This window comes from Pezoporus flaviventris, unplaced genomic scaffold (genome assembly GCF_033815535.1).
Source record: "Pezoporus flaviventris isolate CSIRO_AGI_PZ_B2104156 unplaced genomic scaffold, CSIRO_AGI_Pfla_v1 ptg000037l, whole genome shotgun sequence".
NCBI classification, from domain to species: Eukaryota; Metazoa; Chordata; class Aves; order Psittaciformes; family Psittacidae; genus Pezoporus; species Pezoporus flaviventris.
In genome coordinates, this window is record NW_026892585.1 from 13504237 (window position 1) to 13519403 (window position 15167).

A 15167-nucleotide genomic window follows, 5' to 3' on the forward strand; every position below is an offset into this window, starting at 1 on the left:
CCCCCTTTCGGGAATTTCCTAGTATGAGAAATGGCCATGGTCATTGGATAAATTGCTTGCTCCAACTTTGTCAGTTTCTAACAAGAAGTACCATTCTACTAAATACCATTATTTTATTTTAGTTTATATTTTATCTTTGATTCCTGTATTGGAATCTAGTCTAACAGCTAGCAACATCTACATGGAAGCAAGCTAACAGCTACTTCTGACAGAATATGATGGTCATTTCAACATAAAATTTCCTTAGGGAAAAACAGACTTTTCTACAAAAGGATATAATCAAATTAAATATTTGCTTGATTTCATTGTCTTTCCAAAACAAATAGAATACATTATTCTTAAGGAACAGAAATGCTCCATGCAAGCATGTAGAGATTTTTTTTTTGGCTGCTGTAGCCAAAATATAAATCATTTTCCACTGTGGTGTCAGGAAGTGTATTGCACTAAATTAATCACTAGCTACTTTTAAAAAGGGACAAAAAATCCACTGCAAAATGAAACAAATCTCTCTGTGTCTGTTTTCCATTTGCATTGTCATCACTTACCTTTAGAGGACGATGGAAGTGAGATGGGAATGTTGCTGAAATGTATTCAACAGACCTTCTGTGTGTGTGTTAGCATCTCTAGTGCTCTCTGTTGTGCCTCCAGCCATTGGAAAAGATAAAGTATTATAACCTGCACACAATATAATCTTCACTATTTGCCAGGCTGCTAGCACAGGGATACACTATAGCAAACTAAATGCAGAAGCACATAGACTACAAGCCAAGCTGTGTGTCTTCTAGCATTTCCCAGTCCCAGACATTCTGCTGGGCTAGATAAAAGTCTTTCTGTCTCATTATAAAAGAAGAGGAAAGGCAATTCATAAGGGAAATGGAGTCATTTTAGAAAGCTTTTCCTAATAAGCCCAACAGTTCAACAGATGTGCATAAGTGGGGAAAGCTGGGAGCGCAGAGATCAGGCAGCTCCATCCGCCACCATACAAATGTGACTTGGCTTTACTTTTATCTTTTCATGTCAGACAATCAGAAGAAAAGCCAATTTTATTTACTGAGTGAGGGGCAAATAAACTCATGCCAATTAAAGAACAGAAATGATGGCTCTGTGGTTTAGACTGGAAGCATTTAAAAAATAAAAACCTTGAATAATTCACTCAGAGAAGGCTTCTAGATCCTCGTCTGTCTTCCTTTGCTCCCAGGGCAGGATGGGCACGCACTGAACTTTCTGTTAACTCTCTCCTTGCAAATTCCCAACTCACAAACTACACCATCCAACAGGCACTACTAATATTTCATATCCCTGCTTTAATGAAGTCATTTAAAAAATGCTTCTGGGAAGACACACTTCTCTGGACCACAAGCAATAGCAATTAATGTCAGCCTCAACTTCACAGCTGACTTTGAAATGACTTGAAGTCTCTTCCTCTTCTCTGAGTCTCCAAAAGTACTTTTTCTCTAGGTGATCACAAGCCTGCCTGCCCTTCTCACTACTGACTGCTCAGGTCTTTATTAGCTCAGGGTCATCTTCTCTTGATTCCTGACTCAGAAAAGCTCATCATAATATAACTCTAGGCCTGTATATTAATTCACAGCAAAAGCAGCTCAAATTATGTGCTCAAATGCTACTGAAAGGGGGCCAGCTGCGGTTTTGCTCCTCGCACAGTAACTTAACATCTTCTTCCACAGCAAGCCACGCTTACCGGTAAAATGTGGTATAATCCACCGTTGAATGACAGCTCTGGAACTCCCACGCTTTGAGTTTCTGGCATTCCCGATGGGCTCGGAGTTTCACCCTAACCGTCCCATGACAGAGCTCGGGCAGAGGTTTTCTCTGCGGGCGGCTGCAGAACTCATTGGACTCCACACGCCAGGACTCGGCAAAGTCATCCACATCAAACTTAAAGTTCCCATCGCCCCCGATCAGGTCATCTCGCTTGTGCCCATTGTAGTTGCCACACAGACCACAGAGTTTGCCCTTCAGATGAGGCGCAGCCATGACTTCCACAAAGCTGTCTCCATCCCATGAGATTTCCAAGCCTAATGAAGAGATGAGACAAAAAACATGCACACACACACACACACACAAAAGAAAATAAGAAGAAATTGAGGACAAAAAACACTGCCTTGTGTTTGTGAAACAGTGTTCATGGGAACCTAAACAAAGCCATTGGCTTCATTCTGATAATGTTGTTAGGTTTCTATATACCTCCCAGTAAGTGCCTCTGGCAACTGTAGTGTTTCTTAAATCACATTCAATTACAATACTCTCATGCCTGCCTCTGTTTATTTTTGTTCCTCCTTGCTAATGAGTGGGGTTATCCTAAAAAAATGTGGAGCCAAGGCAGAACTCCTCTCAACGTGGAAAGAGGGCTCTTGCAAAATTCTGCAAATGGAATTTGCTAGGACAAATTTCTACCTGAATTCGCAGGAGACACAGAATTTCAGCCATTGTCACCCACTGCACAGGACACGGACATACAAAAGTGTCCATGTCCCATGAGACTCCACCAGTGATCAGCTTATGGAAAACACCCTTTTCTTGCCTGCAAAGCTGACGCTGATTGCTCATTTGAGTGAATACAGAATCACAGAATCATAGAATGATTAGGGCTGGAATATAACTGTTCCAATACAAGTACCTTATTTTGTGTGGGTGAAGAGAGTTAAAAAGTGGACCACAGTGATATGTCAGAGGATAAAACTGTAGTAAGAAGCATTCTGAACTCAATTCAAACTGTTTCTTCAAAAGGTGTCTTTTTTGAAGCCGTCTTCCTCAGTCAGCAACACTAAGGAATGATGGTAAATCTCTAACCTTCACCTGGTGGGTGAGATGCAAGCGCTCTGCTAGTCTGTTTTACAGTAGGCTTTTGCACTTCTAGTACCTCAAAAATTGGCTTCTGCAGGTGAAACACATTTTATCTGTCTGTACTCACCTAAAAGCCAGGTATCTAGTTCAAGTCAGCTGTCTGAGCACTCTCTTTGATGGAGAGAAACAGGCAGCTCAGGGTGTCTAATACAAAGGGAATAAACTAACTTCTAAATGCTTCTCTGTTCCCAGCTATAATTGAGAGAGCCCAGACATCAGGTGGAAGCTAAACTTCTAGTATTTACCTGGGTGACTGTCAATTCAAAGGAGTAAATACGTATCTCATAAGGGAAAGCAATTTTAGTATCATATGGAACAAAAACACCGCCAAGAATCACTGCTGCTTAACTTCTACCCAAACCAGACTTTCTTTTAATTATTTCCAATGTCTGATGAATGCTACTTCACATCTCTGCAGTAACGCTGCATCTGAAGATAACAAATCATTTTGCTGTTAATTTATTCCCTTAAGTACCTGTGCACAGTGATTAGTTAAGGATAAACACAAGAATCTGCTTTTAAAGAGGATAAAACAGATTTTACCCTCTTCTCCCTCCCTGACCAAGAATACCAAACAGCATCGCTCTGTGGTGCAGGACCAGGGCTTTGCTCCAGCTTTCTACATTTGCTGTGTGGGCTGGCTTAGCACCACCTTTTTCTCTTGTAAATCAGTGCTTGTCACTATGTGATCCAGATCCTGTCCTATCCTCATGTAAGTAATTATCATACCAGTAACTCAGTTCAAAGCTGGAATCCTTCCTTTAGCAACACATCCCATTGCCTCCTATGACAATTCCTATCCACACTGCAGAGTAACAGGATGAGGCTCAAATGGCAATTACGGCTATAGAAGGGGTTCTTGGCCATTGGTTCATCCTGTCTTGGTGCTTGTATGGTTTACACCATGCCACCAAGGGTTTGGGGAAAAACATACCCAGCAAGGATGTGCAGATAATTATGCACCAACTATCACTATAGTCTATTGCATCTTATCACTATAGGTTAGCAACCGTAGGATAAATATGTCCTGAGCTGACTATTACTGAAAGCAGCTTCAATTTGTCTAATAAACCAAGCTTTGATAGACTCATTTAGGTTGAAAGAGACCTTTAAGATCATCAAGTCCAACCGTTAGAGCCACTGTGTCCTCTTCCAAAGGCACTTTGCACCCAGACAACTGAGAAATTGTGCAAGACTACAGTTGTTAACAAGGCCAGCACAGTGGCAAGGAGGAAAGCTGCCTTTTAAGCTGCTTCATACATTATCATTGCTGGACAAATTCAAACTCCAGCTGCCTTTGCTTCTGACAACACTGAACAAAACAAAACACAGCTTGATTTGCAGACACCAGATTAATACTGTTGTGCTGGCATTTATAAAAAGCTTCCATTAACTTATAAACTAAGATTTCTTCAGACTTGAGAATCATATGAACTTTCACAAAGCTTGAAGCATCAATATCCAAATTCTCAGTTCTCTTCAGAAAATAACTCCAGTTTTTAATGCAGTGTTCAACTTCTTCCCCAACTGAGCTCCCTCAGAAGCTGCTGACTTTAAGACCAGCTAATGATTATATCTTAAATTTCCTTTTACAACTTCTCTTTTTCCTCAAGCCAAGACTTAACTTTCAGTGACACCCATCACCTTCATTATAAAAGGTTAACTATAAAATTATCCTGAAGATCCATGTGCACTCTGTGAGAGTTGTTAATCTACGTGTTAGATGTTGCTCTCTGAGCAATCAGTATGCCGATAAGAATAAAAGAAATTAATTACTTTTCATCTCAGCATACAAAAAATACACATTTTTAGATTAGAGAATCCTGCTTTGATTATGGAATTTAAGAGATTCATAGTTGAACTATGACAAAAGGATGCCCTTTCCTCTAGCTGGGTATTGTATATTCTACTGTAATTGCTTAGATCGCAGGACAATTTCTAGCTTTGATCAACAGCCTGAAGGTTTCTGTCCCTTTTGGGGTAATGAGGAAGGGTATTTACTCCTACAAGCATGATAATTTTGACGGACCCTGATGGCACTGTGCAGAGTGTGCCTTTTTGTTTGGTCACAAGCAGAAAGCTCAGTTGGCTTCTGTAAACCAGCAAGAGCTGTGACAGACAGGACTATGCTACAGAGCAATGTTTGAAATGGTCTCGTTGGTAGTAAGAAATTGTTTGGAAGAGTTTATTCGTGCTTATAAATCCTTTCCTCCCCCCCACCCCAAAATGGATGAATTTCCCATTCACTTGGACAAGAATGCAAGAGATGTGAAGCCAAAAGATGCAGCATCTGTCCCATCTGGGGATATGCAGAAAAGGGATATTCTCTGATTTACATTTTAAGGTTTTCCAATTTTCCCCTTTCTTTGACGGATGCTTAACCAACTTGTTACTTGATTTCTTAACTTGGCACACTATGTGCTCTACTGCATTTAAAAAAAAATCCTTCTGGATTTATGCACATCGCACACTGAGTTCCCCATGCTGGGAACTCCCATCAATTGTTCTGTCTGATTTTTCATGGTAAAGGCATCCTCAAGAACTGGCAGACCACTCGTCCCTAAGGATTTAGTGCCAAAGCAGTACAGAAAACCTCAGCAAAGAAGCTTTGGGAAAAAGATCAACACAGAAACAACAAAAAGTGCTCCTGCACTAGAGAGACAGATAAGTGACACCAGCCCTCTGACCTCTGCTCTCTCATTTTTTTAGCACACAGATTTTACACAAGACACACCACCACCCAAGCATACCCATGACAAAGTACCTGCAAGTGCAGGGTGCCAGAAACACTGCTGTATGGCATCCAGGGCTACAGCTGGTGAGGAATTCAGCAACAAAACAGGTTTTCACTGGAAAATGCCAATTCAACAGAACTGAAATGCTTCAGGGAGACACATCAGATTCAATGAACTTCCAACACAGCACAGGCAAGGCTCCAAGCTAGTTTCCTGCCAGCTCGCCTGGTGGGCTGCCTGGAAACCTGGACTCTGAGGGTATGCAACTCCAGGACACCCCTGCATGCAGATCACTCTGTAGCCAGGGACCACAAGGCTTCCTGAAACTCTGGGCTCCCCTGTTTTATCCAGGGCTCAGCTCCCAGCTCTCCCAAAAGGGAAACCAAAAGCTGTGGGAATGCTGGCTGAGCTGTAAGCATCAGACCCTGCACTTCCCAGCCTAATTTTACTTTGAATTTTGCTTGTACTGCAATGGTTTTGTTTATTTTTCATTACTTCTGCTCCCCTCATCCTTTTTTTCACCCTACCATGGGAAAGCATATCTATTGTTTTAAAATCTGTATTTCGTTCTGAAACAGAAAATCCTCCATTTTTTTCCCCCTCCAGCACTCATAATTTCCTGTGGAACAAAAAGTTTGTCCTTAAACCAGTTCTACGCAGCATATTCCTCCTCTCTGCTGCTTGTCCTCTCCCAGCAGAATGGAGCCATGCTGTTCTACTGCTTTCCAGGCCTTACATGCTAAGGAAAAGAGGAATTGGCCCATCGTGCTGTATTCAGCAAGAGAAACCTGATCCTGCTTTGCCAAGGGGAGGAATTATTTAGGCTATAATCTGCATTGATTACACACTGTTTGGTGCGTTGTCATATGCCATGTTTGCACTCCCTCTGCCAACACATGGACAAGGTGGTGTACAGTCATTTATTAGGCTTGCACCAGAGACAAATGGAATAGCAGCAGGATTAGCTGTCATTCATCTTCAGTGGAAAACCTTGCCTTGGCCTGCGGTTGGCTAATGAATTCCACATAGCCAGAATTCATAGCGTTCAGCTGGCTGCAAAGAGAAACCCTCAAGATGCTTTTAATTAGAAGTTGTGAATAATGGTCAACTTGTGTGCATTTTACAGACAGCCACAAAAATCTGCATTGCCACTTTGAGGAATGAGCCCAGAGCTGGGATCCACATTATGTAGACTTATATTTCCAGGGGCTATATAAACAGGTGTCTAAATTCTCAGCTCAACAGTGGGTGCTTAGTGTCCCGCCTTGCAAAAAAAGCGATGCTAGATAATGAGTATGACTATGTGTCACGCCTGTGACCATATCACTCCATAAGAAAGATTGGTTTCACTGCTTTCACATGGCATTTAATTGAATTAACAGTAAATGGTATTCTCACTGAAACAGTACTTCACTGTGTGCGTGAAATCTCTCAGGACTACGGTAGTACCTAACACATGCTAATGAGAACATTTTAAACTTCCCCTCAGGATTCATCTATGCAAGGATACTATAGTTTCAGAATAGTTTTATCAAAACAAATGTAAGTTCTTTGGTTCAGCTTTTTGACAGTTAATGCATTTTCTAGGACTCAAAAGACCTGAAAGTCTGCATCTCCCTCCCCTGTTTCCATAAATAAGGTACCAGATTCTCTGAAACTTCTGATTTCCCTTTGCTTCTGGTGCTTTGGACTCTATTCCTTGCAGACAAACTCTTACTTGAGCACAAAGCAAGCCCAACACGATGGCACTGAACAGCAAATTAAGCTAGGGTTTTCCAACAAGGGCCTCCATTTTGCTGGGTAGCCACAGTGAAATATTCCCATAATTTGACAACTTAAAATCATTCTAGCCATTAGTAACTAATGATTTTATATAATTGCTGACTTAGACTGTAAGCTATGTTGCTGCAACTGGATAAAACCATGAATGATATGTGTAAGAACTGATCTCCTCTCTGCTCTCACCTTTAAGTATCAATCAATGACCCTGTGTATTGGGTTTGCATGGCAAGGTTTTGGTAGCAGAGGGGGCTATAGGGCTGGCTTCTGTAAGAAGCTGCTAGAAGCTTTCTCTATGTATGATAGAGCTCAGGCCAGCCAGCTCCAAGACAGACTCACCTCTGGCCAAAGCTGAGCCCATCAGCGATGGTGTTAGCATCTCAGAGATAACATATCTTATCCCTAGTCATTGCAGGGGGGTCGAACTAGATGACTTGAAGGTCCCATCCAACCCAAACACTATGTAAGAAGGTGAACGATCTCTCCCTGTCCTTATCTCAAGCCACAAGCCTTTTGTTATATTTTCTCTCCCATGTCCATTTGAGAAGGGGAGTGATAGACTGGCTTTGGTATCATGCTTTTTTTACTGACTGCTGTTCACGTTGCACTTGAGAAGTTCTTCAGGCAAAACACACACACACACTTGCCCTACCTGCTTTGGTTGTCACTTTCAACAAATAACCATCCAGATCGATCTGAAACTGTGGCGTCTCGCAAGGTAGGGAGATGCGGGTCCCGTTCCACTTCACTGTGAGGTGCTGCTGGAGGCTGATAGTGCTTCTGCCCAACACAAGGTCCACTGACTTTGTCCAGGAGAAAGAACGGGTCCGCCGGGCATCGTTTTTTACCAGCACCTGAAAGGGCGAGGCAGAGGAGGAGCAGTCTTTCGTCAAAACGTACTGACATGTTCCCTGAAAGTTAAATGTCCGTCCATCAAAAGTGTTGTAGTGAGGGTCTCCAAATACAGTGCAAACGCCAGGCTCTGCAGGTGAGTGAGAAACAAAAGCGCCGTATCAGGATCAATCCAAGTCTGAGAAAAGCAGTTGATAAGAACTTAGAGGATGCTGCTCTCACCTAATCTATCTGTCCTACAGGGCACATGGGGCTGATGCCCACTAAGAATATATATGTTTGAAAAAGAGAGGCTTCATGGCTTTAGTAGATGTCTTTCCCAAAGTGGGTGGGAACGAAAGGCCAACTAATTCTTGGGGCACCATAGGAAGGCTAACCTGTAGCTAGGAGCCAAGGACACATCTTCCAACCTATACATTTGCCCGTTGAACATCATGTATCACCTGAACAGTTTAGGTTATTACAAAGCCTGTGAAATATTTTACTGTATTTCATTTCTGGAAAATACAAGCCATACTCATGATATCAGACCAGGCACAGCCCTGGTTTGCAGAGACCATACGTCTCTGGAGATGCGTGATGGGAGCCTTCCCACCTAACCTTCAGCTTTCCAGACATGAAATGTCTAGTCTAAGTGATTCCCTCTCACTGAGAGAGGAAAAGACATGTCTAAAAAGTCTTTCATTCACCAGCTTTAGACATCTCTTTTAATACATGGGGAATTACTCTCTGGAGGAGCCTTTCTCTTTGCAGCCAGCTCTGGAAGCACAAACAAGTATCCAAGACTATAGTAATTCCTCTCAGACAGTTAAATTCCCCTGGGATGAGCTCTCACCCTTAAACTGTATTGTGGGAGCAAAGCCCAGTCCACTAATAGAAGCAGAATTCAAAATATCACATGTGTATTTTTGAGGCTAATTCTAATGTCCCAGTAAGGCAGGGATGATCCCGTGAAATTAAAAGCCATCAGACAACTTCACCAGGACCTGGTACTGCCCATATTTTTTATAGGCAGACTGATAAAAAATGTACATTTATAAACTGTATTGCTCATTTATGTATTTTCCCCACATTATCTGTAGAAACAGCAACTTTATTCTGCTATCATAGGTGTTGTTTATACACGACTGACTTGTAGTAGTTATTGTCACCAGGCTACCAACTAAAAGTCCGTATTACGTGACTAACATGATGCAATGCCTATTTAGGGGCTGGTATGTCTACCAATCATTTGCATCAAGCAAAGCAGATTTCTTATTGATGTTTTGCATCCATATGTTGGAGAAGCCACAGCTTAAAAGCAGAACATTTCCACACTCATGCCAACAATGCCGAGTTACCCTGCAGTCACCCAACGATTGAACTGCCTCACAATCAAAGAGAGCAGCAAATTTATTTGCATTGCATCCTTCTGGCATAACAATAGGTCCTAACCACATCTCCTTGCTGCTGTTCCTGGAAGAAGGAGTCTCAAAAGGCAGAGAAATGCACACTGCTATTGCCAGCTGGATACCCATGGGCTGCGACTGCTTTTGAAAGATGATGCCTGCTTTAGGGGGAGGACTTTGTGCAGTAACAAAACTGGACTCACTAATGTGAACAGCATCTATCAAAAAAAAATTACAATTCGTTCACTGAAAAAAAATAAAAATCCCATTAATAGCAGACTCAAACCTACAGAAAAGGAGACATGGATGATACAAAGAGGAGGCAGGGAATTCCTTCAGTGGAGTGCAATGCAGCTGTGACTATGCAATACACATTCCTCATCATGGTTTTTCAGCCTAGGCAGAATGCTGTGCTAAAGAAGTTGTGATGCTTCAGGCACATTTTTCTAGCTGTAGTTAAAGAGCATCCAAGGACACCTACATGGAGACACAGAAAATGGGGCTGAAGGGGACCCCTGGAGAAATTACCTTTCCCTTCTCCAGCTGCAATGCAGAATCACCTGTACCTGTTCATTCCTGGCACACGTTTATCCAACCTGCTCTTTAAGAGCAGTAGTAACAGCAACTCCACAGCCTCCTCCAGAAACCAGTTGAAGTGCTCGACTGCCCTTACTGCAAGTTAGGTCTTCCTGAAGTCTCACCTCAGTGTCCCTCACTGCCATCACTGTCCCTCAGCACCATCACAGAGCTGATGCCTGGGAAATTTGCACTTCACCCCTAACTTGCCACATGCATGCTTCTTTAGCTAAGCCAGTAACTATTCTCAGCATCATTATTATGCTTCTCCACAAACCAGGGACCAAAAGTTTCAATTTCTCACTGACATAATGTTGACAACTCCATTAGAAGTCAAAATGAACCACATCTCACCAAGACCTCTGGAAATCAGGCCCAATGGACTTTAAGCAGAGCCTGAAAACCAAGGCACTTAGATACAAGTGTGCTTTTAAACCATGAGTAAATGAGTCTCATTTTCCTCATTGATACCAATGAGAAAAAAAAGAACTGTTTCCAAAGTCCATAAAAAGATTAATTGATCTTTTTTACCTATGGGAAAAGAATCCATAGATTTTATATGGAGAACATCTGACTTCACAGTTACTAAATCATACTCACATGTTTCTGATTTCCGTATATCAAATAATTATCTGTACAATGAATATGAAGATACATTTTATTACCTGCTCAGATTTTATTTCATTTTTTCAGGCTTTATTTTTTCTTTAGACATGACAACTTATCATCAAAAAAACCCAGCCCTAAGATCACTGAAGATTTCACAGGAGAGAACTGGTTTTTGTCTGCATTTCTACAGGCCAAGAACATGTTACACACGTTATTAACTAACTTATCAGGAGAGGGAGGCTGCTTCTTCACCTAAGCAAGGGGCTAAAAGACAAGGCATGAGAGGAGCAAACATAATTTAGAGATGTGCAAGTAAAACTGATAGTACCAATGGGATCCAAAGGAAATATTTGTTTTTAATTTCTAATGTGTTATGCAGAGTAATGTCGGTTTATGTTATGTTACATCGTGTCACGTCATATGTCAACTTGATGCAGTGCAGTTAAAATAAAAAAGAATGTGTTTTGGACCAGAGAGCTGAATGCCTGATCCAAATTTCGCTGTTTTCTTTAATAACCAAGGAAATGGAGGAGGGAAAATCTACCTAAAACCAGCCTGAATAATTGATTCTCTGATATCACTGTGTAAAACATTCTTGAAAGGTTTGCTAAAATTGTGAATTTAAAATGAAAACAAAAAATCCACACTCTGCAAGAGTGTGTGTGATAACTCAGGCACTGCCAGGACGAAGAATTGGTTGGCCTAGAAATAAACCTTAAATACCAGCTGTAACAAGACAAGCAACATGAAAGGAGTTCCTGCCATTTTTAGGTTTTGGATTGCTGTTTATTTCCTTTTGGGAGAGTTTCAATCACATCATGTTTTATGGTTTGCTTATTATTTTTTCTTTCTTTTTTTTCCCCTCCTGAAACAAACCAGTCTTTCTGCTTGGCTGGTTCTGGAATCTATTGTAAGCACCCATTCTCTAGTTAGGAGCATGTGTGACTTGCTCCTCTGTTGGGACATAATGGATGGAGAGATATTGCTTCATCACCAAAGGTACGTTCCCCAAAACTGGAGTATGAATTTTAGCACCTTGTGCTAACAAGGCACAGGGTCATGAGTGAAGATCCTTCCCTTTTTTCCCTACAGGAAATTGTTCCCAGCTTACTGTGGATACTCCTTGTATCATCTGTCTAGGGCAGAGTTAGAAAAGGGCAATTACATATGATACTTCCCCTTAAGACTCTGCAGCCTCTACCTATGTTTAGCTTAGGGACTTCCTGAGCTAGACATGGCTTCTCTTTATTTAGTAACCTTTGATAGACTTCCTTTCTGTGAACTTATTCAGTCTCCCCTTGAACCCAAAACTGTTTTTAGCAGCCATAACATCCTTGGGCAAAATGCATGAAGAACCATTGCCTCTTTCTTGTTTTGAACCTGGCATTCATGCTCTTTTATGACTTCATTTGCCCATCTACACATGCACATGAAGGCAAATATACCCCTTCCCGCTTTGCCCCTGAATAACAGAGATTTTTCCAAAGGAGGGCCTCAGAGCTATGTTCAGAAGGCTGTGATTTTCAAAGCACCTTAGGCACTCAGCTCCGATTAAACATTATTGGGAGCTGGATGCAAACGTCTCTAAACCTGTTTTGGAAATCCTACATTTAGGCTCCCAAATCACTATTCCAAACTCCTGGCTTTCATAAACACTTCTGGGAGCTCAGCAGTTTTCACTTTTGTTTTTTAAGCAACTAAATATGGACTTCACACTTTTACATTTGACAATCGCAAACTACATCTGTGATTCATGCAGTTGCGCTCAGCTCCCACCCTAAGGCTTTGCAGCTTACTTACAAACTAATAATAATAGTATTTAGGTGCTAAACTGAATACTGTAGAACTATTGGCATGCTTTCCTTGCATTACAAATCATGCACCCAATTCAAATGAAATAGTAACTTTCATTAGAAAATGTAACAGGGAAGGTAACTGTGGGCAAAGCAGACCAGCTTGGAAAGCACATTTATCTGTACAAAAAAAAGAAAGCTGAAAAAAAACCAACAGCAAGGAAAAGAACATTTTAGCATTTCCCAAAAATCTGTGTGAAATCACGACCTGTTTTGGCCAACAGGAAGGGATAAAAACCTGAAAGACAACTTATTTCTAATATATAGGATGCTCAGTAAAAGTAAGAACCACTTATTGAAAGACGTGACTGCCAGAAAGTACCTTTCTGCCTTTTACCCAACGCCGCTCCTGCCCCCCCCCCGATGGTATTTAGCCTTTCTAGAAAGAGGAGATATATATACTGCATGGTGCAGGCCAGACAGACAGTCAGCACACACATCCTGACCAGCCGGAGAGCATAAGCTTATTGGCTGGGCAATTAGCACACTTGTAGCTCCAGAGCAGCCACAGGATATATTGTCTCTAGCTGGGTTTATTATTTGTTGGGATATAAAGGAAATGGGACACAAATCCATAGGAAACCAGGTTCTGTTAGCTCTGGTGCTCATGGAATGGCTTGTTTTATTTTTTCAGGAGATCAGAGCAGTCAATTGAAGTCCAAGATGTCCAGATGTCTGGTCACACTCTTCTGGGCTTGTAGGTAGTTAAGAGTGGCCAAGAAAAATATGCTTTAAATTATAACTAAAACTGGTTTGGACACTTTCTAAGTAAGGAGAGGGAGGAAAAAATACAAGTTTACCAGTTAAGGGTGTTCTGGTTGCACATCTATAACTCAAAAAGATCCCCAGCTCTTTGAAAATAAAATGAAACTTTGAATGCAATTAGCCCATGTGCTGAATTAAGCCCTAAATCAAGCAGAACACATTATTAACTTTTGAAAACTAGCTACAGAACACGCATAATAGAATTTCATTAGCTTTTCTGTAAAAAATGCATAGCCAGAGAGTACTTTCCTCATAACTGCTGCATAGTGCAGCTTGATATAATACACATTACAAGGTGTGGTGTCAAAAACTCCACAGGAGTCTTTATGGTCTATTTCATAAATAAAATACCTATTCCAATTTGTCAAAATACATATTTATACAGTACACCATCACAGCTGAAACGGCTAAAAAGGTAAATCATGAACAGCATTCCAGGATGAATAAACAATTGCAGTCTTTTTGCTGATGGATATCTCCAGGGCAAGGAAGTAACACAAGAAAAAGAACTAGGACAGACCTATGTTGTCCTTTAGTCGCACTCCCTGCTCTCACAGGTACCTACAATGCATAACCCCACCTTACTGTTGGTTTTGTTGGGATTTTCTTTGCTTTGAAGAATATTTATTACTATAAAAACACATTAAAAAGATGCAGGACCAGGTGAAAGGACCAAACTTTTACTCCTAAGGCTGGATCCAAGTGAGTTTGGTTTAGCTCCATTGGTCATTTCGTCAAGTAAAAGAGCTGCAGAATTTGTGACAAATGACATTTTCTGCCTCAAAAGAGGCCTTTACTACAAATTCAATGTACTGCTAGACTTAGATGACTGCCGTCCACTTGGAGAACTTCATCCATAAAGCCTCACAACGTCTTAGGTAAGACAGTGTTAAGATTATTGATCATGAGTAGAATATATCTATATGGTTGCAGAAGGAAGCTTTCGTACTGCATGCTGTAATTCCAGCAAGATCTATCAGTTCTTCTTTGTCAAGAACAAAGATTTAACTTCCCCTGCAAATTCCCATCTTTGTCTGGGGTTGAGAGCAGTCTGTTCATGTTATTTGAACTCAGGTTTAGTGTTTTCTTTTTTTAATATGAAAATGACCTCGGTCTAACATAGGATTACTAATTTATGGAATTGACGTCAGTGGTGATTTCTCTAAATCAAGCCCAAAAGAGTACATTTCATTACATTTTTACAGCAGCATAAACTAAACTGTTGAATTTTCCACTGGTATGACCACTGTGTTTAATTAGTGATAACTGTACGCCAGCCATGGAGCTTAAAGAGCAACATGCCAAAACTAACCATAGTTAACTTGGGCAACAGTAGACAAAAGAGACTCTCCAGCTCTTTAGGAGACAAGGTACTTTTTCTCTGCAACAACCTGCTTTGAAAATAATCCTTTGATTTTTTAGGGTTCTTTTTTTCAGTTTAAAGTGTATGCTTTAACAACGCGACTGTTTTTTACCCACTTCACAGAAATTGGCTGCATTTAAACTGCACTCAAAGCTCTCCTGTGTACAGTATGTTCTTGTACCTCCCTATGTTGTTTTTACTTTGGAAAATTAATATCTGGACCGCCAGAAATGCTTGGCGTGTTAATATGTGGAGAGAGGATCAACATGAATGGGTGAGTGAGGGAAAGGGCTGTGCATATACATCTTATCTCAACAGAAACCAGCTGAATTAGCAAAGTTTCTAATTATTATCTGAGATGGTGATCATCACTGAAATCCTT

The 15167-nt window shown here is 41.0% G+C and overlaps 1 protein-coding gene across 5 annotated transcripts in view; it reads right to left on the reverse strand.

Moving 5' to 3' along the window:
• Positions 1-15167, reverse strand: part of BMPER (BMP binding endothelial regulator) — a 146778-nt gene that overhangs the window by 43474 nt on the left and 88137 nt on the right. For 4 of the 5 annotated variants that reach the window (XM_061464740.1, XM_061464744.1, XM_061464742.1 and 1 more), the window contains 2 exons: positions 8032-8361; positions 1700-2036 (listed from right to left, as the gene is read on the reverse strand). In XM_061464740.1, the coding sequence (XP_061320724.1) occupies positions 1700-2036; positions 8032-8361 (667 nt within the window). The remainder of the gene's footprint in view (positions 1-1699; positions 2037-8031; positions 8362-15167) is intronic. The other variant, XM_061464741.1, reaches the window with a different exon arrangement.